The following is a 27640-nucleotide window of genomic DNA, read 5'->3' as shown; positions in this document are numbered from 1 at the left end:
TGGTAGGATATGTCATGTCAGCAGCTACCGCAGTGTAAGGGCCTAGCTTCACATTCCAGATTATATCCAGTTAGGTAAACACTCGCACTACACAGTTGCTGGTCAATTTTGGTCATTTTTCAATCTGATTTTTGGACTTTTAAGAAGAAAAATAAAATTCCCTGTTACAGTAGGAGCACTCTGCTTTATCCCAGCCTGACATCAGCTAAATGAAATGGTAAACAGGATACATACTAATGGGGGGGAGATGGACATGAGGAGAGTTCAAAGTTGACTAGAGACTGCTGACACGTCGGAGGTCACATAGCGGAGAACTACACGGGAACTAAGGCAAAGCGTGGGAAGAGGCACAGTGCAACCGGGAATCCACCACTCTGAGCTCGTTACGGCATACAAAGGATAATAGACTGGCCTTTATGTTCGAAAAATGCGTACAAAAATTGGATTTCACATTGCACTGGTGGCTGAAGTGCTTTCAGGAGCCGCTGATTCATTTGTTCCTGTCTGTGCGGTCATAGGGCGATGCAGTGAACAATCTATCTGATTCACAAAGACTTTCTCTGTAGTGTTCCATCCCCATACTCCTTCTTCCTTTTTTTTTTTTTTTTTTCTTTTTTAAAGGTCCACTAAACATAAATTACATAATGTTCAAAAACTGGGGGGGAAAATTGTGACTTTGCACTATTTATTTTTACCTTTCGTAATTAAACAGCTGCTGTCAAGTGCCTAGGCTGAGATGATGTCATCAATCTGCTGCAGGCAGGAGAAAACCTTTCCTCGATCTCCTCTCCCCCAGTAATCCTACTGCAGCTTTGTTATGTTGCAGTAAGTCAAATGATAAGAGGCAGCAGCAAGGGCTGATGTGATCAGACTGCACAGGTACCTAGATTGGCCTGATTGTGTCATCCCTGAGCTGGCATCTCTGTCCAGGTCGTATATGGGGACCCTGAATGTCCAGGTCGTATATGGGGACCCTGAATGTCCAGGTCGTCTATGGGGACCCTGAATGTCCAGGTCGTCTATGGGGACCCTGAATGTCCAGGTCGTCTATGGGGACCCTGAATGTCCAGGTCGTCTATGCGGACCCTGAATGTCCAGGTCGTATATGGGGACCCTGGATGTCCAGGAAGTATATGGGGACCCTATGTGATGATGCCTGAAACAAACACGGCACTTCTGTAGAGAAAAGTAGTTGAATACATTGTTGGAGGAAAGAGTGGAGGGGTACTGTGATCTCTATAAGGGCCCGTTCACACACTGGATCGGAACGCACTGGATCGCATTGCGGCTGTCTCACTTTCTTTTGGTGTGGTAGGGGAAGTGGTGGTCTATTGAAGTGAATGGCACTATAGCCACACCTTCTGGCCACAATGCGATCGGCCGCACGGGAACGCGTGGCACATCAATGCCTGCGTTCCGGTCCAGTCTGATCAGAACAAATAGAGCTTGCAGCATTTTTTCTGCCCGGATTGGATCACAGTCATGTTCTAGAATCCCATGAAGGCAAACAACCAGATCCATTTTGATTCCAAGAACCTTTACAAATGTATTCATGCAGTGATAATTTTATTATTACTATTATTATTATTACAAAAATTGAAAGTTGTCATCAATCTTCCTTAGCTGTTAAAGTTCTGTATTTGCAGTGTTGCTGATTTGAGTCATTTCAATGAGAAAGTAAAGTGTCCGATGTGTTTTGCTGATGAGGAAATGTACAGTGGCACATTTTTTTTCTTCCACCAAAACCACAAAGTTGTCTCAATTGCAGTTCTCATCAGTTCTAGAATTCTTCAAAGGTTCTTTATTTCCTTGGTCCGCCGTGTTCTGGTGTAGATCTGCAGCGACTGCACCTAGAAAAGAGGATGAGAAACTACAGAAGGAAATGGATTTTGTACAAACTGGAGGGTGCAAAGTACGGCAGCGCCATCCACAATGTGACACATTATACAGACTGTTAATTATTCCTGAACCTTGTCTGCATTTACAGGAACCTCCTCACACTTTCAGCTACATATTTTTGTGTATCTACTTGAAAGCGAATCTGTCACTTTGACCATTAAACAGCGATTGGACAAATGTGCTCTTGCAGTCAGACTGGAAAGTAAGGGAACATGAAGATAAGGGAGTATCAATGGGGAGGAGGAGGGGGAGTGTCCTATAAAGATAACCTGTTCCTTTGTCCTAAATGGGCGAAGTGACATGTTTTCAGATTCCATGGAGTATATCTTTCTACCTTCCAGCGAAGCATTTTTATTGCCCTTGTGTTTTTAATTTTGCTTGTGAGGTCTCCAATGCCATCCTGACCCCTGCCTCATCGCTAAACCTAACCTGCCTTCTGTCCAATGACCATGTCCTGCTGACCTAAATGGAGCACTTGTACAGGGTGGCCAATTTGTAAGATCTGTAATAATAGAATTTACCAGCAGTAGTGTGAGGGCCTAGCTAAGCGTTCTATTCAGATTATATCCAGATTCTCTTTAAGAGTTCATGGCGCATAGCTTTTGGTTTTTAATGGCCATCTCCATCTAGAAATAGTACTTCTGTTATCGGTGCAGTGGCGGAACTATCATCATTGCGACCCAGGGGGCAGCTATGGGGCCAGGGGGTCCTGGCCAGCACAAGGAACAAAGGGGTCCCCCTGATGCCATGCAAGTCAGCTACAGTCAGCTGTGGCAGCAGAGGAGGCGAGGCCCGGAGGAGGGGTCAGCGCCCAGTGTTGGCAGCGACGGGGCCTGGCGACGGAGGAGGAGGCGGCAGGGCCCAACCAGTGACCTTGGAAGAGCAGGGGCAGGGCCCGATGGTGGAGGAGGCTGACAGTGGATCGGGGCTGACAGGTAAGAGGTGTGCAGGGGTGTGACCAGCCCACCTGAGACCCCGCAGAGCCCACCATAGAGAGTATATGGTGGGCTCTGCAGGTTCATTCTGAGGGTGGGCTGTTTGGAATCTCAGGCAGGCTCTGCAAGGGGCGTAACTAGAAATCACAGGGCCCCATACAAAATTTTGCTATGGGGCCCTATGATTTCTAGTTGCACCCCTGTATCGGTGGACATGGATAAATCACCCACAAGGTTCTCTCAACCCTTTATTTTGAATAACCTATTCTGTATAATCATGAGTCCTACATTGTTACAATGAGGTCATCCTGGTGTGTGCGTGTGTATAGATGCACTTTTTGTGCAGAGGTATTCTGATGAGCAAAGTTTTCAATTTCCAGGCCTCCAGAATGGCTGACTGGCGAATGGGTAGTCCTGGAACCGCAGGTTATTGATGACCAGGACAGGACTGCAGCTTCTTGTCAGTCGCAGTCCATTTTTGTTCTTGAGGATTGCTTGCAGGAGCCTGCTGCAGTGTCTGAATAGGTTTGTGTATAACAGGGGGAAGGCAACCACAGCACTGCAGCTCTAGTGAAACCAGAAAATTCCTTCAAGCCTTCTAGAGTAATGCTTGTGGCCCATGGGAGTCTTCCAATGCCTCAAGGGACATGTAGTACCACAACAGCTTGAGTGCCTATGCCTGGTGTTTTAATCACAATGTCTACATAGGGATGGAGTTGGGAATCTCTGGCTTTTCGATCTTTAGGCTTTGTTTTACACAGTAGTTGAGCTGTGTTGGCATCCTGGATTGGACAGACCGGCTCCTGAATTCCATATTAATATGTCCAGTCCTGCCCTACAGGCCGTTCTTCCTAATATGTAGTCCCAATTCAAAATGTTTAGGCTTGACTGCCCTATTGTTGTAGTATATTACCAGGGTGGACAAGTTAATATGGAATTTAGGGACCAGTCTGTCCATTTCAGGAGCCAGCAGGAATTTTTTTTTTTTTTTTTTAGGAGCCAGCTCCATTGACAACTAGAGAACTTCAAAAGTTGGGGGCCATCCATAATTTTAAGAAGCCTTGGCTACCTGACTCCTGGGGTTTTGTCTACCCCCAGTATATTAATATGGTGTTTGGTTAACAATCCCATCTTGCCGCACCTTTTGGAGCCGAGGTTCCACACCCAGAGTCACAAGTAGGATGTACATAAAGGACAGATGCTATGAAGGGAATTGTTGTGACAGAGCAAAGGAGGCAGCGTGAAGGCAGTATAATTTGCTTATTGATGAAAGCTGGATGTAGGTGTAGAGTTGAAGCTTGTCACATTTCTTTGCAGGTTATTGCTGTTTACATAGTACAGACTTCCTGTGTCTTTCCATATTTCAATTCGGCTAGTTTACTCCTGCGCTCTGCAGTTTAGCTTGCGTCTAGAATTTGGGCATGCTACTACTACTTTGTGTTCTTTCACACTAAGAGACCCATTGAAATGAAGTGCACAAAAATGGAAGTCTAATATGTTACAGATATTGGATGTGGTGGCTGCATTACTTTTTTTTTTCTGTTTGTAACACACTTCCTGTCTTAGGATAACAAGATACTCTGAAGTATACAAGCTTCGGATTTCAGCTGGTTCTTGACGAACCCGGAAGAAATTCACTGCGTGGGCGCTGCTGACGGCACTCTTCCACCTGGCATCCCTCGATCGGCTGGTTGAAGGAGCAGGCCTGAAATTTCTTAGCCGAACGGAGTTAGTAGCCAATCGGGGGATTTGTCTGTCAATGCCGATGTCTTGTGCACACAATGCGGATCTATATCATTTTGTGGCTATTGAGGGTATACATTTTTAAATAAAGGGCGCCCTGAGTTAAAGGAGAAAAACACTCATCCTCATAATTTGAGCCGACATGCGACAATGAAACTGTCACAGGTCGGCTCTATTGATCGGGAGGGGAGCGAACACATACCGTCGCTTGCTCACTTCTCGATCATATCCCTGCAGAGAGAGGTGACTTTCGGTCACCGATCCCCACAGGGATTCCCCCCTCCCCGCTCCGATCCTCCAGCTCTGACTGGAGGAACGGACGGGGATGGGAAGGGCACAGCTGGCTCTGCCTCTAGATGGGCAGAGCCAGCTGTCACGCAGCTGGGTGGATCTCGACAGTAATGTTGGGATCCGGCCCGGGTGCAACGGTCCCTATACCGTGAGCTGTAGCTTGCTATGTACTGAGCTTTGGGTCACGGGAGGACGCTAGTATATGTCCTCCTGTGACCCTTAAGAGAACTATGGGGAAACGCGCATACCCCATAGTTCTCTTTTAAACCTTAACTTGCATCCTGAGCGTTGCTTTAACCTCTTCTGCGCTGCATGACGGAATAAATGTCAGTTAAAGTACCGCAGCGCTGAATACTGAAAAATTGCCTGGATGGGAAGGGGGTTTAACACCGCGGATGTCAACTGGTTAATAAAATGGCTTTGTCGTTATCCATGTCTCTAGGACGGCCTGTTTTCTATAGCTTCTGTGATTGCTGTTTTGTGTCCGCAGGAATCAGATATTGCTACGAACCTTTAAGCTTATGATGTGCAAAGCAGTTGAACGGTCCTGTAACCTCGCTGGGTCTGCTTGCAGGTCCTTGTTACACTTGACTCATAACCGAGTGTAAATATTTCTGGCTGTTTGCTAAACTGCTCCCGCAGGATCAGATAAGTTGAGCTCAAACAGGTTACACCCTCCGCAGAACATTCCCAGAAATAACACTCTGGCAGGTGATGTGACAGGTTGTTAAGCAATCCTGGACCTCATGATCAGAAGCGTCATACCTTTTACCTGAAATATTATTATAGTCCTTCCTTCCCTCTATTTATTTATATATATTTTTTTTACTATGAGAATGCATTGGACAGTAAAGTTGGCTCAACACTTGGCCAATAGAAACAACACAAGGTTACAGTTCCTTAAAGGAGAGCTATGAGGAGAGCGATGTTCACTCATCCTCATAGTTCGAGCCGACGTGTGACAATGAAACTGTCACATGTCGTCTCAATATATCGGGAAATGAGCGAGTGACGGTATGCATTCGCTCACTTCTTGATCATCTCCCTGCAGAGGGCCACGACTGTCAGTCACCCCTCCCCACAGGGATTCCCCCGCTCCGATCCTCCGGCACGGACAGGGGAGGGGGCGGGCACAGCTGGCACTGCCTCTACATAGGCAGTCAGCTGTCACTCGCGCAGCTGGGTGGATCTCGACCGGGTGGATCTCGACCGCATTATCTGGATCCGTCCCGGCTGCGGCCGTCTCAGTATACCGCGAGCTGTAGCTAGAGATATACTGAGCTTTGGGTCACGGTAGGGCGCTAGTTTATGTTCTTCCATGACCCTAAAGAGAACTATGGGGGGAAAACGCTTATGCCATAGTTCTCAAGTCCCCTTTCAGAAGGGCTGTCTGATTTAGGTCCTCCTGTCAGGTTTTTCAGGCAGACCCGATCTAAAGCCCAATGTTGCTCTATGGACATCCCCATAGGTCCATACAGCTTTTATTTTTTTTCCCATTAAAGTGACCCTGTTGGTTTGCATGGGAAAAGCTCAGGTTCACTTGAAGGCCTAATTCACACAGGCCTTGACTTGTAAACACGAGTCTAAAAAGCAATGTGTACAGCAATTGTTTGCAGTGTGTCCAAGCTATCGGCATGCATCAACACTACTTGGAGCTTGTTGAAGGCCTGTTAGCAGTTTGTTTAAAGTCGTAGCCAGCTTTGACGTTAGGATGTGTAACAGGCCAATAAACACTTTGGTCTTTGGGGTTATATATACATATATATAATTACTTATTTTTTTACTCCTGGACACGTTCTTGATGGAGTGTTCAATAGGTTCTCTAATTTGCTTCTATCTCAAGTATTCTACAAAATTCATATTGATTTATTGGCTTCCAAACAGAATTGTCCTTGCTGTGTAAATGCTCCTTAAAAGTTACAGCTAGAGCCTAACTTTTGAGGTTTTCTCTGGTCTATATCACAAAGCCGGTCCAGAACAGTGGTGATGAGCTGACGCTGGAGCAAGTGCATGTAGACCGGAAGTGGCAGGAGGGGATCATCAGCACTGTGATGGGCGAAAAAAGGGAAAACGGTTTTATGTTATAAAATCAGGATAATTGTTAGTGATGCACAGTGCATGGAACAAACTAAAATCATCCATTTAGGATATATATATTGTGGCAGTGCATGGCAATGCCACGGCGTAGTAGGGCAACTTTGGCGCCCAGGACTCTCAGCCAGAGGGGCTAAGAGGTTCCACAATGTGAATACCTTTTTGGAGAGGAGGAACTGGCTGTTCAATTCCTTCTAGGTTTTCCAGACTATAGTGGGATGGGATCTCCAGTCCTGGGGCCAGGTGTTGCCAGTGGCCAGGTTGGGCTGAACAGGTGGCTGAGAGCAGCCTTATTAGAAAGCCAGCCCAGTGCTTTAGGGGAGAGTTGTGGGTGTGCCAGAGGCACACGATGACAGGCAGACTCTGCTGCGTGCGTGAGCACAAGGGACACAGCCAGGAAGGCTGGAGAGGTCCAGAGGGTTGGTGACCCTGAGATACCTGTCGGGGAGACAGAGAGGGACGGTGACCCACGAGGGGTGGATATTGAACCGCTTGGAGCTGAGGAAAGCTGCTGAGCAGTGCTGAGGACTGTATTCACAGAGAAATACAGTAAAGTCCTGGGACTATCACACAGGGAGTGTATGGGACAGAGATGTCGGTGAGACCAACCACAATGTCTTGATGAGACTCCTGAATGAACTATTATGCTTAATTTATGCTGAATACAGACTGTCCTTTTTATGTTGTTTTTTGTGTCCTTTAAGTCGGCTTCAGGATTGGTCACTTAGTGCTATATTCCCCAAACTATCACATATAGAGATAGATAGATATATCGCTCCCCAAAATGAAAATGTCAGGCCGAAAACAAAAATGTTTCTATGTTTTTTTAATTAAATATTTTTATTTTTTACTTTTTAGGGGCTTCGGTGAAATATTAGGGGTCGGACCCCTGATATTTCCCTTTTTAAATTAGAAAAAGAGATTGAGGACACAGAGTCCTCAATCTCTTTTTCTGCAGCCCGTGTTATATTTGAACAGGAATCCTCTATACTGAGTGTTCCTGTTCATTCATAACATAGTGTGTTTTACTATATCCACAATCATGAACAGGCTTCTGTACCGGAGCGTGACACTGAATGCGGAAGTGATGTAATATACATCACTTCCTGCATTCAGGGACAGGAGAATAAAGTGAGATTGTGTACTGATCTCCCCTTTGATCTCCACTCAGTCGCTGTGCTGGTCCCACTACAAGCGATCTAGAGACACCCGATCGCTTGAATGTAAAAAGCTATTCCTGGCTGTTTTTAAATTTCTGACCGTTTCCCCACTCATGTGCGTGCTAAGCGCCACACACAAGCCGGGGAATGGAAGGACGTCTTAAGACGCCCTCCCGCTCCTATTAGTCTCCCGTCCAGCCGTTCAGGAGCGGCTATGGATGGCAAGTGGTTAATCTCTCCCTTTCCTACTTTTTGTCATTATGTATTCATCCATAAGTAAACTTTCCTTGTGTCACATCCAACACGGTAAAATCTCCTCTGCAAATAATGGCAGTAACAACGTCATTGCCTTTCACACGCATGTATGCTGCTTGATAAAACCCGACTTGTCATTGCTTGTCACCTTTCTTCCCATTCAGCACTCGCAAATCTCCCTTTTATCTTTCATCCATGTACACAGCGTGGTCTATACTGCTCCACTACTTAAAGTGACACCACACTCTGGAGATAAACCTCAAAATGCATTCAAGTACCTTCACTATTAATAAAAATGTCTCTTATTTGTGTATCAGTCGGCTGTAGATCCTCCAATCATCTCTGAATTGGTGCTGACACTGTCCTTCCTTCTGGAGGGGGGCTACTTTTGTTCCCCATGGTCCCTGTGTGTTTTAAGTAGTCACCGCTCCAAGATCGCTCCCGTGATGGAGATGATTGCATTGAAATTGAAGTCCATCACTCATTTAGTAATAGTTAAGGTACTTGAATGCATTTTTAAGATTTAACTCCTGAGTTTACGGTCACTTTAAATGCCTGCTTCCACCTACATCCTCTTAGCTGTATATCTGCAGTGTATGATCATTTAGGCCAGGGGTAGCAAACCTCCGGCCCTCCAGCTGTGGTGGAACTACAAATCCCATGAGGCATTGCACAGCCACAGACATGACTTTCCCCATAGTTCTCAAGGGTCACAGGAGGACAAATACTAGCGTCCTCCCGTGACCCAAAGCTCAGTACATTGCGAGCGATATACTGAGGCAGCCGGGACGGATCCCGACATTACTGCCGAGATCCACCCAGCTGCAGAGCCAGCTGTACCCGCCACTCAGCGCTGGAGGCTCAGAGGGTGGGGGGAGAGAAATCTCTGCGGGGTGCCATGTATGTGATGGGCCCCTGCTGTCCACCAATGCTTCTGCATTTGTACATGATGGCATTGGAGACTTTGGGGGGACTGGCCGTGCAGAGGAAGCCTGCTGGAGCAAGAAATTAGTATTTTTACTTCTAACTCCTCTAGCTTTTAACCAATGTGCGTCGTGGCGAGGAGGGGCCACGGTTACATTTTACAGCAGCACAGAGTTGCGCTTTAAAACATTAGCATTCATTGCAAAGGAAATTTACATTTAGTGGCTCTCTTTTGCATAACTATCTAAAATGAATGAAAAAAAAAAAATCTATACTTTTTAAGATGTGAATGTGTGAGCGACGCTGTATGTATAGCTGCCATGTCATGTCGCCCCTCATATTGTGTACAATCTAGGTGAGTGGTGTAAAGTGCTGAGTGGTGTAAACCGTGCTAAGTGCTTTCTCTGCAGGATGATGACACAATGTCTTTCCTCTGTAGATATTTGTTTCGGCTTCCTGTTGGTCCTGCGCCCGGGCGAATAATACCCAGAGTACTCTTTTTATCACAGGCCTGACACAGCACATGCCACAAAACCCAGCCATTTGTTTGTTTGTTATTCTTGATTGTGACAATCAGAGCAGCTCTGCTGCCTTCCTTCCTCTTCGGTGTCTGAACACTGCGCTTGCTGCGAGCTAAAAATATTCTATTCTATTCCGGCGCACAGCACGCTGCCTTACATCTCCTCCTTTCCCAGCCGCACGGCCTTTGTGTCAGTGTTCTGTAATATGCAGTTTTTATACAGTTTTCACCAGTATTTTTAGCTTTCCTTATTTCTGTCTTCTTTTTTTTTTTTCCCCCTTTTCATGTTTGAATGCCTACAGGTTATCTTAATTATTTTTACTTTAAGTTTGTTTTTGTTTGTTTTTTTGCAGGCAGGATTTGCACTTTGTTTTAAACTGATCACAAATACTATTCCCCTTTTCTATAATTCAGCGTGACTCTTACAGGGTTATTCACAAAAGGGTGAAGAGTTTGGAGAAGGCCAGAGAAGTGAACAATCTAGGACAACCTAGAGGAACTGGAAAGTGAGCTGAATTTTTCCAAATTGTTCACTTCTCCGGCCTTCTCCAAACTCTTCACCCTTTTGTGAATAACCCTGTTAGTGTTTATACTCTTGACAGTTACTGGAGTAAAGCTCGGCCATATGCTGGTAGATTCCCGTACGAATGTTCGTATGAAAGAATTTGGTCAGAACGTTCAATAATGTCATCAGAGACTTGACCAAATGTCCTTTTTTTTGAAGTTTTGGTTTTAACATTCGATTTGGAATGAATGAAGTTTCCCGATTGGAAACCACACTGTCAGAATTTTTGTTCATTTAAAAAAAGTTTCCATTCTGTTTTTTTTTTTCTTTACTACCGTCGAAATCTTTTGCCGACATGTACTCTTCCCAATACTTAGAGCCAAGGTGGTACACTGCAACTGTTACACACCGGCTCTACACATCGAGAATAGAGTGATCACAAGCTCATGGCTTCTCCCTGTGTAGAGCATTGACTGTCAGCATTGCTCCCTGCAGGGATTCCCCCTTCCACTCTCCGATCCTCCAGGTGCTCAATGGAAGGGCGGGCACAGCTGTCAATCAGGCTGCGGGGTGGATCCTGACCATATTGTCGGGACCTTTCACGGCTGCAGCACAGTCAACAAATAGCGGGCAGTAGGCTGCTATATGCTAACTTTGGGTCATTGGAGGACATTGGTAAATGTACTCCTGTGACCCAAAAGAGGACTAATGCCCCAAAAAAGGTTTGGCTATAGTTTTTTCTTTTTGAAGTATGAAGGACAGTCCCTTTTTTACCCGACGTGACCCCGTCTTTTATATTTTACCAAAAAATTGGGTAATAATAAATGTTTTATCATTTAATATAGGGGAAACTGTTTTTTTTTTTTATTTCGGTGATTTTTCCTTAATATAGTAAAAAAATAAAACCCCCAGTGGTGAATAAATACCACCAAATGAAAGCTCTATCTGTCCTCAAAAAAGGGTATAAAATTCATTTCAGTACAGCGCTGCATGACGGAATAAATGTCAGTCAAAGTACCGCAGCGCTGAATACTGAAAAATGGCCTGGATGGGAAGGGGGTTTAACACCGCGGATGTCAACTGGTTAATATAGAATTGAGTAGAAAACAGGATTTTTTAAGGAGTCCAATCCAATGACAACAACTAGAGAAAACCTCAAACGTTGGGAGCCAGCTGTAAATTGTAAGGAGCATTGACTACCTGGCTCCCGGGATTTGTGCAGCCCTGACTCTAGTCATATTTTGTACAATGGGTTGTTGCAACGGAACGTCTTTGAACAGTTAGCAGAATTCTTTGATAAGAGATTGCTGGCTCCTTGTTTTTGCTGAGCCTGGCTTTAGATGTAGTGTTTTCATGTTTGGCTGGGTGTACCTGTTCTACTCGGGGCTGGTAGTAGATCTGCCATCAGCGCTGATACGGTGTGACGCTGGAAGACCTGCAAGTTGTGGAACACTCGTGGCTGTAAATCAAGTCCATTCATGCAGCTTGTTATAAATCAAACCCATTGACGTTGTGACAGTCGGGCAACACGAGGGTCAACAATACGTAGAGATCTTAAAAGCTTTTCCTCATGGTTGGTTTTTCCATTTTAAACAATCGAGGTGTTTTTTTGTTTTCCTTTACAGCAAGTGTGACCGGTATTAAAGGGATTGTCATGTTTTTTCCCTGTCCAAATCATGAAAAATGAAAGAGATGCCATTTTGAAATGCACAATGCATGAGAAACGTGTAGGCCGTCTCTCAGCAAGTGTTGTGCCTGTCCCAGTGCTGACATACACTGGCTGGGTATGATAATGGAAGTTTGATTAACTTCCTAGGGAGTGCCAGACTGGGACGGAAAAGCAGCTCGCATCACGCTGCGCTAAGATAAATTGGACATGGTCAGTATTGATCCAGGATGTGTTATAATCTTCCTTCGTTGCACAGGAAGAAACATTCATCATTTCCAACTTCCTCCGGTCCATTTATTGTATTACTGTAATGCAGCATGATCCAGCAAAAAGTAATTGGACTGTTGGAGGGAATGAAGGATAACAAGCTGCACAAAGGTTTTTATTCAGTCACCAGTCCCTGTATTATAATGGTGCGTCCCTATCCAGCTGCTGCCTCTTCCGTGTTCTGACAGGTGATAAAACAACCTTATTTTAGGTCTCCTTAAATAAACTGCATCAATTGAGTCTGGACAAACAACTGCTTTGTGCAGCTTTTTAAGAATGTGGCACTTTGAGGGTATTTCAGCAACCCAGGAGTGAAAAAAACACAAGTCTTAAAACCTGACTAAGGCTAGGGGCACACTTGGGGGATCCGTGACCGTGCGGCAATCGTGCACAAAACCGCGCGATCATGGAATCGCACATCACCGCAGATCGCGCTGGCGGTGCCTTTTATTTTCTAATGGCACCCCAGTCGTGCCAGGTAGATTGCGCAGTTTCTTGCCACAATCCCACTCGTGCAATTGCGCACGATCACAGTTCAAACAACCGCGCAGTGCGTGTCGCGAGAAGAGGTGCGTGTACTTTTTTCTTTCTTTCAGCGATTGCTGCACGGATATAAACCCATTAAAATCAATGTAGCCGCATGGCAATCGCTGTGTGCACGATCACGTGCATCCTGGGATTGCCGATAGCTGAACCAAGCCTTAGGTTAATTCTACTTTTGTTGAGGGAAAGAAAAAAAAAATCCTTTCTGGGTGATCTGGTACATTACAAGGATTTTAGCAAACTTTTGTTGCAGTTTCCTACCTGTTTCTGTTCTGAAGAGAACGCTATTTGTTGCAGCGTGTCCTTTCCAGACTGATTCCTGGATGGGAGGGTCGGGTCATTATAACCAGCTGCTGCACTTCCTGTGTTGTAATGAGGAAAGGAGCAGTGTCGGCATCCCTTTCGTAGTAATTAACCCTTAGGGAGCATCTTACCAAAAATGAAATTCCTACTGCCAAAAAGTATGCTTGTATCTTTGAGCAGACTTCTGGGAAAATGTGTTATCCAATCACAGAAGCAGGAAGTGACATTTGGGGCGGGCGTTCCATACACCAACTGTGTACAGAACACCTCCTGGTCGCCATTTTGCAGTCACTTTTCAAATTACAACAGAATCATTATTCAAGAAAAAAATCTCACCCTCACTTTTTTTTATTTATAAACCTGCCTTCGAGATCCAGTGCAGAAATATTTGCTTAGTCTGAGATGCCATCAGTCTGCTGCAGGCAGAAGAAAGCATTTCCCCAGTCTCCTTCTCCAGTGTTCACACTGCAACATTGTACCATTGTAGCAAGTCAGACGATGAGAGGCTGCAGCAGGGGCTGGTCTATGTCGGAGATCTGTGAACACAGCCAAGAACTGCACAGACGCCAGGATGTACATGACATTGACCTGTCTGAGTCAGCATCCCAGTGCCGGAAGTAGATGCTGAGCCTAGCTCAGAGGTAGGCAATTTTGGCACTCCGGGTGTGGTAAAACTACAAGTCCCGTCAGGCATGGCAAGGCTCTAACAGCCAGAGACTTGACTTCTAGAGACAGAGGCATGATTGGATTTGTAGTTTCATCACAGCCGAGCTTGCCTACCCCTGCGATAGATGATACTGGCAGTGGCAGATGACGTGGCAGTAACACACAGGTTGAATCTGTAGGCCGTGTTCTGTTGGCTCGCCCTGTTTGCCCTCCTTGTGGGAAAGATCAATACATGTGAAATCTGGGCCTGATGGGTGGTTGGATGTACTGGCATTGCCTGATACACTGGCTGATCACCAATTGTCTCCTGTGATTTTTCTGCAGGGATTTCCTTCCCCGTGGATCTGGAATCGTTACACGTCGTCCCCTCATCCTTCAGCTCATTTTTTCAAAAACGGGTAAGTCTGTTTCAGCTCCCTATTCATGTGTTGGTGATTTACAAAGATTGTACCAATATTAATTTTGCGTGAAGTTTTTCCTTGTAGCGAACTGTGATTTATAGTATAGACTTGGTGCTTTTGTAATGTAAATATTAGGGATGCACCGATACTGATACTAGTATTGGTGCCGATTTGGTTGGGAATCGGGAAGCCGGGCCGGGTGTAATGACCCGGCTTTCTGATTGGCCTGGAAGGAGGCTCTATGCTGATTGGCTGTTTGTACATGAATATGATATACACATAGGGGGAATTTATCAAAACTGGAGCAGACAGAATCTGGAACAGTTGCCCATAGCAACCAATCAGCTACAAGCTTCAGTTTGTTCAGTTAAACTTTGAAAGAGAGAAGCTGATTGTTTGCTATGGGCAACTGCTCCAGCTTTGATAAATTCCCCTCACAGTATATATATATATATATATTCTCATACACTGCTCAAAAAAAAATAAAGGAACACTTTGAAAACTCATCAGATCTCAATGGGGAAAAATATCATGCTGGATACATACTGCATACTGGACTGGGTAATGTGTTAGGAACGAAAGGATGCCACATCCTTTGATGGAAATGAAAAATGATCAACCTACAGAGAGCTGAATTTAAAGACACCCCAAAAATCAAAGAGAACAAATGATGCAGCAGGCTATAGTCCATTGTGCTGAAATGTCATTGCAGCAACTCAAAATGGTACTCAGTAATTTGTATGGCCCCCCCACGTGCTTGTATGGATGCCTGACAACGTAGGGGCATGCTCCTAATGATACGACGGATGGTGTGCTGGGGTATCTCCTCCCAGATCTGGACCAGGGCATCACTGAGCTCCTGAACAGACTGAGGTGCAACCTGGCGGTGTCTGATGGACCGAGACATAATGTCCCAGAGGTGTTCTATTGGATTTGGGTCAGGCGAGCGTGGGGGCCATTCAATGGTATCAATTCCTTCATCCTCAAGGAACTGGCTGCATACTCTTGCCACATGAGGCCGGGCATTGTCGTGCACCAGCGTAGGGTCTGACAATGGGTCCAAAGATTTCATCCCGATACCTAATGGCAGTCAGGGTGCCATTGTCTAGCCTGTAGAGGTCTGTGCGTCCCTCCATGGATAAGCCTCCCCAGACCATCACTGACCCACTACCAGCCGGTCATGCTGAAGGATATTACAGGTAGCATAACGTTCTCCACGGCTTCTCCAGACCCTTTTGTCTCTCCTTCTCCCCGCTGAAGATCTCTACTGACCATGTGCCCACCCCATCATCCTGCTCGAGAAACTCCAGATCTTCAGACGGGAGTGAGCGGCTGTGACAAAAGTAGGTAATTACCATTTTGGTAACTTTTTTATTTTATTTTTTTGTTTAAATTCTTTTTAATGTTTTTGCATATATCTAATGCTCGCTAGCAGTACATATATGCAAAACAATAAATCAATTTGTTTATATTTTAAGTTCACACGTCTCCTCAAAGGTCTTCCAAGAGCAGATACACCTTCCTCTTTTTTTACAGCAAGCACTGGGACAACAAGCTATTGAAATCCTGCGGCCTGGTCCGGCACTAATAAACACACTCCGGAAACGAGGCACGGCTGATCATGTAGACTGATGCTTGTATTAATAAAAAGGATGTTTATCCTAGAATCTTCAAAGGCCTATTGCAATCCAGTATATCTAGGATCTTCCAACTCTGGTTTCTTCTGCTTTGGCTTCTTCAGGGGGAAATTTGTATATTTTATCATTTATTTCCATCTGAAAGTGTTCTCTTTAAATTGTGTTTTGGCAAGTGTGGTCCTCGGTAAATGTAATGCTGCCACTTTGGAAGTTGCCCCAATGCAGTAGACCCTGTGCTTCATTTGGGTTCGATATACCCGTCCTCAAGAGTTCTGACATAAATGTTTCTGCCTCTCAGTGGACAGAATTAGGTAAGCGGCTCCTGGATTTTCAGGGACTGTGGAAGTACACATCTCAGAAGGCCAACAGGCCATTTTTTAGAAAGTCATTCTGAAACTGCTGTTTAAGGACATGCTGTGTAACCTGCCACGGGGCCGAGTGAATGCTTTGTAAATTCTTTGAACTTTAGCTGTTGACTCATCATTCAGAGTAATTAAAGGCACTTCCCACAGGTAGAACCTGTTTGGCAGTTTTGGGTCATAGTGTATTTATGTGCTTGGATCATAAATTTAGCAACCCTTTAGATTCTACATAAACCATTTGCTGTATGCGACGACCTTTACCTCCTTTTAACCCCTTCGCGACCATTGATGTACATGGCATCGGTCCCGTTTAAACAGACTGTTAAAATTTGTAGAGCCAGTGGCCGGCTTTACAATAGAAGCGATTTCTGGCGATTCAGCTGCCGCCAGATCGCTTCTACGGGCCGGTAAACTGCCTGCCCCCCCGTGTTTCCCTGGGCTCCGCTGCCCCTCCTGTGTGCCCAGGACCGGCATCTCAGGTGTCGGTGGGAAGCTGGGGAGGAAAGTGATGAATGTCTGTTCACCGATCTCCTTCCCCGTTCTATGGGACCGGTAGCGACGCAGATTACATCACTTACGGCCCCATAGCTGTCATTGCTCAGCTCCTGAAGCCCAGCAATAAGCTCTTGGAAGTGCAATCTGTACTTCAATAGCCTATTTAGAGTATAAAGGTGACCATAAAGAGTATCACCATAAAGAGGACATCATCATGTCATCACCAATATGGTATCACATGGGGGGCTTGTAAGCCCCCCTATGTGATGGCAATCAAAGTAAAGTTTAAAAAAAAGTTTTAAAGATTAAATTAAATGTAAACATTTTAAAAATGTCTTCATGTCCCCCCCTCTCCCATGAGCACGCTTGTCTTCACGTAAACACCCGTTGGGTGCACCTGTGTACGAAAACAATGATCGCGCTACATATTTTGGGTATTGTTGCGCACGCCAGAGTGAGAGCAATAATTCTAGGGCCAATATTTACACTCATCTCTAAACTGATGAGCTGTAGGGGCGTGATGCATGATGTATGGACTTTTTGGGTACTGAATTTTGTTGCCGTTTCACAGACGCACACAATTTTTAACCTGGGCATGTTGGGTATCTGTTTACTTGTTGTAACCTCATCTTTTATACTTTATTTTTAAAAAAAACGGGTATTATGTTTTGGGGCATTCAAGTGCATTTTTCATCTGCCACCATTTTATTCTACAGGGTCTTGGCTTTCAGAAAAATATATAATGTTTGGGGGTTTGAAGTAATTTTCTGGCTTAAAATGTGGAATATAACATGGGTACAAAAAACTAAAAAAAAAAGGCCTTGGTCATTAAGGGGTTAAACCTGTGCTCATTTGCCCTGGCCTTTGAAGCACTCAAAATATTCAAGGAGACCAATTGCTGTTGTGTGAATGGAGCCTGAATTGGTGCTGGCACTCCTGCCTTCTGGAGGGTGGCTCCAAGCTCACTCTGGTGATGGGACTACAATCTCAGGATTAGTTTACTAATTTGTATTGAAGTTCTAGAGTAGATACTCGTACAGCGAGATCTCCTCGTAATTCCTGACTCTGTTTTGTCCCCCTGGAAGTTTGGGTGTTCCCGCTAAACTTTGTACTTTCCAGCTCTGGTTACATGCTCCTCCATAGTGTTCTCACCAATAGAGTCCCTCTCCTGCACCAGTAAAAACTGAATTACTAGTTTTGGAATGGATTTGACCCTTTAATGGTTTGCTTGGGTTTGCCTTCCCACTACAGCAGTTTGTACATTTTGCTGAGATGACGGATCATTCAAAAAAAAAAAAGATTTAACTAGTAAGTTCATCTTTTCTTAGACCGACTTTTTGATATTCAGGCCTCATTCACATGAGAAAAGGGCGGCACGTACAGCTGCGTGCACGGCCGTATAGGGCAGCTCCCAGGAAGGACAGGTGCCACGTGTGATTACTACGCAGTCCCTGTCCTTCTCTATGGGAGTATGTGGCCATACGCTGCCCTATGCTCACCCGCCCTGCACGTCCGTAGGGGTGTCCGTACACGTACACTGACAGGATGGATCCTGTCTACGTCCGAGCCGGGACACCCGTACGGACCTGTACTTGGGGTGAACGTAGGGCGGCGTACAGCCGCGTATTCACTTAGAGAAGTACAGTGGCTGCATAGTAATTACACGCAGCACCTGTCCTTCCCGGGAGCTGTACGTGCCGGCCTTTTCTCGTGTGAATGAGGCCTTAGAATCAAATGTATATCCAGCAGCAGAAGTGCCCCCATTTCCTCCGTCTACTGTTTCTGATCTCTGATGCACTAAACGACGCATTGCACTTGTTTAAAAGTTGTACTGCGGTAAAAATAGTTGTTGGTGTCTCACAGTTCTACACATAGTGTTGGTTCATTGTATAAACCTTGCTTTTTTTGTTCTATAGAGTATGCCGAGTTTCTGCACTGCAAGTCAAAGAAATTTGTGGATTTCGATGAAGTTCGCCAGGAAATCGAAGCGGAAACAGAACGGGCAACTGGAAGTAACAAAGGCATTTCACCTGTGCCCATTAACCTGCGGGTCTATTCGCCTCACGGTGAGCAGAGACATTTCTTTACCTACCTTTTATCATGCTGACACATCATACAATTGTGTCCCATGAACCTTGTTATCAATTAGGATTGTATAACTGCCAGCTCATGTGGGCTTAAAACTGATCACCTCCAGACAAATGATATATATGAATGCTGCAGCAATCTCACATCCACATAATTCTGCATCCATTTCAGCAGCATTTTGTTCAACAAAAGTATTTTTTTAGCCCTTTTTGTTCTGCTTTTAGATCCATCCCAGCAAGAGTTAAAATGTATACATTGCCTAAACTTTTAGTCTGGGGTAGAGTTGAGAAGGTTCAGAACTCCCTTTCTTGTGTTCCGGCTAGGTGTAGTCACCCTATTTGTCCTGTTGACTTTTGTCACTGGGATAGAAAGTAATGGGAAAAACAAAATTCTTCAGTTGTCACCAAAACATAGGTTAAGGGGTAATACTTTTAATGTTCTGGTGACAACTGTAAGAGGGACTCTGGGAACTGTGTGGGAAGAGTGTCTGGGACATCTCTCCAATGGGCCATAACAATAAATGAATTGATGGGTTTTAACTAGATCCCTGATATTTCCCTTTTTAAAATAGAAAAAGAGATTGACAACTCTGTTCTCAATCTCTTTTTTTTTTTACTGCAGCCCCTGTTATAAATGAACAAGAATCCTCTATACTCAGTGTTCCTGTTTTATTTATAACATGTGGACAGATCATGCCCACAATCATGAATGAACAGGAGGTGATGTAGGTCAAGTCCCATTCATTCATAATTGGGGACACAGTAAGCATACTCTGTCCTTAATTATTTACAAACACTCCGCGATCACTGATCACCGACTGCTTATACTAGACGCTCTCCTTATCTTGTCACAGGAGGCTGAGCAGTGTGGGAGAGATGCCAGCCGCTCACATCGCTCTCCTCCCCCGTATGGCTCGGCCTCCTGTGACTGTTTCTCTCCCTACCGCTGGACACTGCGCTATGTCAGAGGGGACACAGAGCAGCTCCCAGCGGGGAGGAGAGAAATCAGGGATGCACCGCTATTTCTGCCGAAAGATGGCACTTTCGTCGTTTTTGACTAGTTTTAACCATTCCCCCTACTCGAGCCAAAAGTGGACAAAATAAATTGCAAGAACTGAATTTTATATTGTAGGAAAAAATCGTTACCTTTTAGATCCTAGCTTCCAACTCGTTCACCAAAGCAAGGGTGAGCTCGCTCAGCCTCCTTCCAGTATCCTGCTGAAGATTCTAAAGCAATTAGAAGTGTGGGAGCAACTTTTCCGGAGATTCGGCTTTCCCATGATCCCATGAGAAAGCTGAGCGACATCACCCTTGCCTCTTGTACAGAAAACTATTAATAATAAGGCTTTCTTCTCTACTTTTGAGACGTTCTCTCTGTCTTACACCTTTGAGACAGAACGTGATCTACCTCTCTCCAACAGGACATGGATGGCAAATAAAACCCTGGTTTTATTCAATGCTATAAAGTAAAAAAATAAATGATTTGTCTAGAGATTGACTTTAAATTACTTTATAACTTCTTGTTAAACCAGTTTGTAATTTCTTTATAGCAGCCTAGCAGTTGACACAAGACATAACTATTATTATGACCGTTGAGGACAAATCCAGTCTTATGAGCGCTAATCCATTTTCATTTCTCTGCCTCTTGGCATGTCATTCTGATAAAACCGGAGAAGCACTCGCCTTTTTATATCTACATGACAAACCTCAAGGGTCTTCTTGTCAGAAGCATTCTAGTCAGCACTGAGCCCTCGGGGCACTCTTAGGCCACATTATTACATTTGGAAAGCCTTGTCGGAGCACTTTTACATTGTATGACTTTCTTTTATAATATCCAGTACATCCACTTGCGTAGGAACACTCAGGTTGTCATTAGTCCTAGCTACAAGACAGAAGAAGCAGATGTTCATAGAGGACGTACATATCCTAAGCATTTCTTGAGATAACGGGGTGATGTTTGGGTTAGGCCTCATTCACACGACTTACAGCCGGCCTGTACAGATCCGTGCTGCATGCACGGCCGTATCGGGCCGCTCCCGGGAAGGACAGGTGCTGTGTGTGATTTGTACGCAGCAGCCTGTTCTTTTTTTATGGGGGTACGCTCAACCGAACTGCACGTCCGTACTGGTGTCCGTACTCCTACGCCGACATGATGTGTCCGAGCACAGACGTTCGGTTGAGTGTACCGCCGCATACTCCCATAGAGAAGAACAGACTGCTGCGTACAAATCGCACACAGCACGGATCTGTATTGTCCGGCTGTTACTCGTGTGAATGAGGCCTTAAAGGAGAACTATGAGGTGAGGTGCTTTTCACTCACCTCATAGTTCTAGCCGACTTGTGACAATGAGACTGTCACAGGTCGGCTTAGTAGATCGGGAGGTGAGCGCTCCGGTGAGCGCTGACTGGCGGAACGGAGGGGCAGGGGGCGTGTACAGCTGGCTCTAGATAGGCAGAGCCAGCTGTCCGTCACGCATCTGGGCGGATCCTGGCACAATTGTCGGGATCCACTTCAGCTGCGGCGTCTCAGTATACCGCGAGCAACAGCTCGCGGTATACTGCGGTGTCTCAGTATACCGCGAGCTATAGCTCGCGGTATACTGAACCTAGGGTGACGGGAGGACGCTAGTTTGTGTCCTCCCGTTACCCTAAGGAGAACTATGGGGAAAAGCCTTAACCACATAGTTCTCTAACTACAAACGCCAATTAGCATAAGTGATTCAATAATGAATCCAGATCAAGCAAATGTACATTGCCCAGCAAAGTATTTCTTTACATTTTTAGCATGTTGATGAGGGAGATAAAAACAAAGTAGTCAGAAGGCAGATTATAAGCAGATTACATTAAATGTATAGTTTTTCATATAGCCGTCCGCTGTCCAGATACCTGAACAGAGCTGGCAACTCATTGGCTGCCGGCTCTATTAGTTCGAAGATATTCCGATTGGCTCTTTCGATCAGCTGATCCAGGGATGCCGACCAAAACGGTGCTGACAGCGGCACCCACTGTGCAAATATCGTCCGATTCCTGCAGAGGTACTGTTCACTTAGAATGTAGCCAGCAGTGCAGCCAGTTTGTTGTTATCCCGTACAACATATTATGGGTGATTTTCAACAGTTGTCACTAGCCAGGTGCAGGAAGCTTATGTTGTACATATAAACAGTGTTGTGAAACCTCCATGAGTCAGACTAAACCTGGTGTGTGGTCAGTGCTGAATGTGATGTGACAGCAACTCGCATGCTGCATTCTCGGCTGTTACACACATCAGATAATATCATGGCTATGAAATTGCTCCATTTGTTTGCAATGTTTGTTTTTTCCGGTTTAGTTTAGTCTCTTTCAAAAGTGTAATACCACATAATAATTTAGTGGAGTCCATTCTCTTTACATAACCTAGGAGTTCTGTACATGAAACAAAATACACATGTACCATTAAAGCCCAGTTTTGTTAGTTAAAAAGCCTTCCCCTTGTCAGCTATATACACTGCAAGGATGTTGGTGGGCCCTTACTGCAGACCTGCTTCTGGTGTATACATATTGGAAAAGGCCTTCGATGTAAACACGAGGTTCTGTCTTTTACTATGATCCGTTCCAGTGTTCCAGAACCATTACACCCCAGGCAACTTTTCAGAAATGTGACTAATTCCAACAGTGAAACAACCAAGACTGCAAACCCAACGACATTGCCAGGAATGCCATATTCCAATCCTCAGAACTTGCCACTTTGCTGTTTTTATGCCAAATTAAAATGGTGATATTTAGTGATCATAGACTAGTGATGTCCTGTTATTAGTATTGGCCCACGATACCAATAGTGGTATAAAAAGCAGTAATGGAGAAACATCAGAGGTAGGACATGCCAAATATATCTGCTTATTGAAGGTTTCTCAAAGTGACACTAAACTCAGGAGTTAAATCTTAAAAATACATTCAAGTACCCTAAGTATTAACAAAAAGTGTATCTTTATTTGTGTGTCACTCGGCTGTAGATCCTCAAATCATCTCTGAATTGGTGCTGACACTGTCCTTCCTTCTGGAGGGGGGCTACTTTTGTTCCCCATGGTCCCTGTGTGTGTTGTAAAGTAGCCTCGGATCCAAGCTCGCTCCTGTGATGGACTACAATCTCATGTTTACTAATGTGTATTGAGATTGTAGTCCATCACAGGAGCGAGCTTGGATCCGAGGCTACTTTACAACACACACAGGGACCATGGGGAACAAAAAGTAGCCATCCTCCAGAAGGAAGGACATTGTCAGCACCAATTCAGAGATCATTTGAGGATCTACAGCTGAGTGATACACAAATAAGATACAATTTTGTTAAAGGAGAGCTACCTCATAGTTCTAGCCCACCTGTGACAATGAGACTGTCACAGGTCGGCTCAGTAGATCTGGAAGTGAGTGAACACATAACGGCGTTCGCTCACCTCTCGATCCTGTCACGGCAGGGAGCCGTGACAGGGGAGGGACTGGATTTCAGCTGGCTCTGCCTCTAGATAGGCAGAGCCAGCTGTCACTCACGCAGCTGGGCAGATCCAGACATAATTGTCTGGATCCGCTTCAGCTGCGACATCTCAGTGCCATGACAGGGGAGGGGCTGGATTCCCCCCTCCCCGCTCTGATCCGCCAGCGCTGACTGGCGGAACGAATGGGGGGGGTTTGTACAGCTGGCTCTGCCTCTAGATCGTGGTATACTGAGCCTAGGGTGACGGGAGGATGCTAGTTTGTGTCCTCCCATTACCCTTAGGAGAACTATGGGGAAAATGCATGGTCTCATGTCCTAGTCGCATGTCCTAGTCGCATGTGCCAGGAGGGGGGGGGGGGGGGGGGAATGCCTGCTGTTGCTTCATTGCATTGGGACTGTGTAGGGATGAAAGGAGTACAGGAGGAGAGTCCACAGACAGCTGGGGACTGGGAAGGTTGAGGTGTAAGTTAACAAAACTCATTATCTGGATTTGCTGTGGCATATCGAGGTAACATTCCTTCATTCTGAGTCACATCTTTGGAATGTCGACAAACTCTGCTGGATCCACATGTATGTGACATGAGCAATGTACACTGGGATTGGCTTGTCCTCAGCAGAGCATTGGGGAAATCTCATCTGTCATCTCAGGCAAAGACATTTTCCTCCCCTGAGAAGACGTGCATGGCCACATGTGCCAGAAATCCAGGAAGTAAAAGGATCTGTAATCTGCCCTTATTAAACATGGCCACTGCCAGAAAACTGGGGAACAGAAATAAGATATGCAAGGAATACAAAGCTGGGAATTCTCTAGAAGTATTTGTTTGTAGATTGTCATTACTAAACATTTCTAAAGGTGTGTTTGTTGTTGATTTAAAGATAAGGGTAAAGGTCCACTAGGTCAAGGATAGTGGCCATCAACGTACCCTGCCCAACAACATTCAAGGCAGCAGGCTATGTCCAGAAAACATATAATCGCCAAGTAAAAGCTATGAAACCTTTTCTCTCGTGTAGCTTAAAAGTCTGTCTTTAAATAGAATACTGTTGCCGTGTTTTTAAGGAAGATGCATTTAAACGTTGTGATTTGTTCATGGATACCATTGCTGTCTGCACATTGAAAAGGGAAGGTGGTCTTTAACAATGCTTCATTTTTAAAATGACATTTAGCAAGCACACTCCGAAGAATTAAAACCCCACGACTGCAACAGAAGCATACCGGATCTTGTTATTGATGAATGTGAAACTGCGTTATATTGTTAAATAAAATGTCAGGTTTTCTTAAAACTCATCTTTCCTTATCTAGTCGTTTAAAAAATAAACATGTGTGTTTGGTCGCGGCACTTGAATGTCAATGTTAATAAAGCATGTGATGTAAAATATGGAAAATCCTCGCGTGGAAGTATGAGGATAACCCACACTGGAATGATTGGGGATGGGAGGGCAGCTGGGTGACTTGGACCCTGGCCTGGGATACAACTCGTGTTGTCCTCATAGGGGCAGCTTTTTTCCTAATCCAGGTTGGGACTGGTCCTGGGCCATGCTGTATGCTAGATGTAAACTCCTAAAGCTGGCCATATACCTATAGATTATCTGCAGATTTTCTGTGATCAGATGGAAAAGTCAACAGATTCCTCCATCTACACTAAACTGTGTTGATGGAGGAATCTCCCACTGGGCCAAGCTTCAGAATCTTGCTAGTCTCCCCCACTGGCTCTCAAAATACCTGAACAATGCCGGTTAGAAAGAGACATTGTAGAGAAGTGGGGGTTTTTAGGCACTTTGAACGACACTTTGCAAGAGTGTTTTTATATAAAAAGTATACTTTTTATTCAATACATGGTTAAAATGGGACAAATTGACTAGTAAAAACCATAGGACCCTCCGATACAGTTAGCATCACTTGTCAGGCTAAGTAGTACGACTGTATAATACATTTGTAGGTCTAGACTTTGACACAGTTCAATCGATAGGCATTCTATAGCAGTTGGTCAGGTGTAGTATAGAGTGTGTAACAGAAGGAACTGCGTAGATGTTTGGGACCCTCAGATAGGTCGAGGTGAGCTGGATATCGAGCCCAACCAGACCTAATCTAATAGGTTTGACAAGGTAGCTTGCATGTAGTCCACCTGATCTTGGATTGCTATTGAGACTGCATCGATTTGATGTGTCTCAACCAGTGTAACAAGGTTAGTTAACAATTGGTAAAATAAATGTGGTACATAGCAGTATAAATCATATTCTGAAATGTAAAGATTCTTAGCTTGACCCAGGGAATTGGGGTTGGTGAGAGGATGACAACGCGTTTCGCGTATATAACTCTTCTTCAGGTTAAGAGGTGGTCTGAGTTGAAAGTTTCAGAAGAAATTGTGTGAAAACTCAAATAGAGATCAGTTTCAGATGAGGCCACCAGATGCCTCCATAGGGCAATATTCAACGAATTTTGGGGATTTATAATATTCGCCCAGACAATGGAATGAGTATGGGTAACGGCGTCTAAAACTGTTTGTTGACTCAGTAGTAGGATACAGACAATGGTCTTTTCGGATCGCCGTTGGTTAACCCAGTGCTAGATTCCAGGGAAGGCCATCGGTGTGTGTCCGTGCCTGCCTCACCGGACAACTGGGGACCTGAACAATGCCTACATCCAATTAGATTGTTCGGGTATTTTGAGGGCCAGCGGGGCTGATAGCAAGATACTGAAGCTTGGCCCAGCGGGAGTTTCCTCCATCCACACAGTGTAGTGTAGATGGAGGAATCTGTGTAACTTTCTCCATCTGACCATAGAACATATGCAGATAATCTATTGGTGTATGGCCAGCTTTACTGAAGTGATGTTTAGTTTGCTAAGGCGCACTTTGTATCGTAAAAACAGTCACCTGTTCCATTGTGAAGTGTAGAACAGTTTGCTGTCAGTAAATGCATCTTCATCATTATGATTGTTGGACAGCTTTGCGTTCAGCGTTATCTCTTCTAATTAACTTTTTTTTTTGTCTTTCAGTCTTGAGCCTGACCTTGATTGATCTCCCGGGGATCACAAAGATCCCTGTTGGTGACCAGCCGCAGGACATTGAGTACCAAATCAAGGACATGATCCTCCAGTTCATCAGTCGAGACAGCTGTCTAATCCTGGCTGTCACTCCAGCCAACACTGACCTGGCCAACTCCGATGCCTTGAAATTATCAAAAGAGGTGGATCCACAAGGTAAGGGTAACACAACACTGGAGTTTATTTAGGGGTCTATTTATAAACCATATGCAGAGCCTTTCACCCTGCGAGTCTCTGTGAACATTCGTCCTGTGCAAATATTGGCAAAAATAAATGTTCCAAGTATAGTTTTGAGGTTGAATGGAATACCACATTATGGGCACTAGATCGAGCAGAGGACCATGGGAAAAACCTATTTCTTTGCTCGGCAGCTCCATCTAGTGGCCATAATGCTGTATTTCATTCCTTTCAACCTAAAAGAAAATATACTAAGAAATGTATTTTTGCTGCTATTTGCACAGAGCGAATGTTCAGAGATTCGTAGAACAAATGGCTCTGAGAATTATTTATAAACAGACCCGTTATTCTTTACTTACAGTGTATGATGTATTTATAAACGGAGTATCCTTTCCTTGTCTGACTTTGAGTAAGTGTTGGCAAAACCGCTGAAATGTAATGTATTGCTGTTCCCAGCTACATGAGTTTGCTGAGTGTCCTGTTGAGATGAGGGTTCCTCCTACATGAGGAAACGCCTCTAGCTGTGATGGTTTATTTCTACTGATGCTCTCCTGTTATGATCAGTCAGCGATGTGGTGGGGTGGCCTTGGGAATGCCAGATGCTTGTTTGCCTAGGCGGAATTTCTTCTCGCAAGGAGAATGATGGCGAGGGTTAGATAAGAGGATTAGGAGCCAAGAAGAAGCCACCTCTGCCGGCTTCTTTTGATGCTGAGGCAACGTCAAATAACAGAACTTTGCTCTAAGCCGTGTAGAGCCGTGGCGGATTAGAATAAAACCCCTTCCAAAAGTTTTTTCAATATTTTTGGAAAGTGCAGAAACATGTTAGGATCCCATGTCAGGTTTTTACTTCTCTTAAATTACACATACAAGTCGTTTATTGTATAAAAATATATATATTCTTTATTTTAACAAAGATGACAGATTAGTGATATCATTAGATGGTACAAAACCTCCCTGGATCACATATATCTCCTTAAGGAGATATTTAAGGAGATATATATGTTAATAAGTTATTAGGAAACACATCAGTAGGTATAAGGATGCATAATGAGGATACTTGTCAATACATTGGCCATGGCCTCCTGTGTTTGCTTACATCCAGCACTTGAATTCTGCTGGACGTGCATGCTTCTATGGGGCTGGATCCTGGGGGGTGGGGGCATAATAGACTTTTATGGGGCTGGGTCCTGGTGGGGGTC

General features: G+C 44.7%; 1 protein-coding gene across 5 annotated transcripts in view; it reads left to right on the top strand.

Annotated features, from left to right (window-relative positions):
* The window catches only part of DNM2 (dynamin 2), a 109372-nt gene that overhangs the window by 20950 nt on the left and 60782 nt on the right, over positions 1–27640 (top strand). For all 5 annotated transcript variants that reach the window (XM_018569538.1, XM_018569535.1, XM_018569533.1 and 2 more), the window contains exons 2-4: positions 14099–14172; positions 18586–18735; positions 26217–26420. In XM_018569538.1, coding sequence (XP_018425040.1) covers positions 14099–14172; positions 18586–18735; positions 26217–26420 — 428 coding nt within the window. The remainder of the gene's footprint in view (positions 1–14098; positions 14173–18585; positions 18736–26216; positions 26421–27640) is intronic.

Source organism: Nanorana parkeri, unplaced genomic scaffold (genome assembly GCF_000935625.1).
Source record: "Nanorana parkeri isolate BGI_ZX_2015 unplaced genomic scaffold, ASM93562v1 scaffold1350, whole genome shotgun sequence".
Taxonomy (NCBI): Eukaryota; Metazoa; Chordata; class Amphibia; order Anura; family Dicroglossidae; genus Nanorana; species Nanorana parkeri.
Note: the sequence above shows the minus strand (reverse complement) of the source record. Positions and strands in the feature narration are given on the sequence as shown.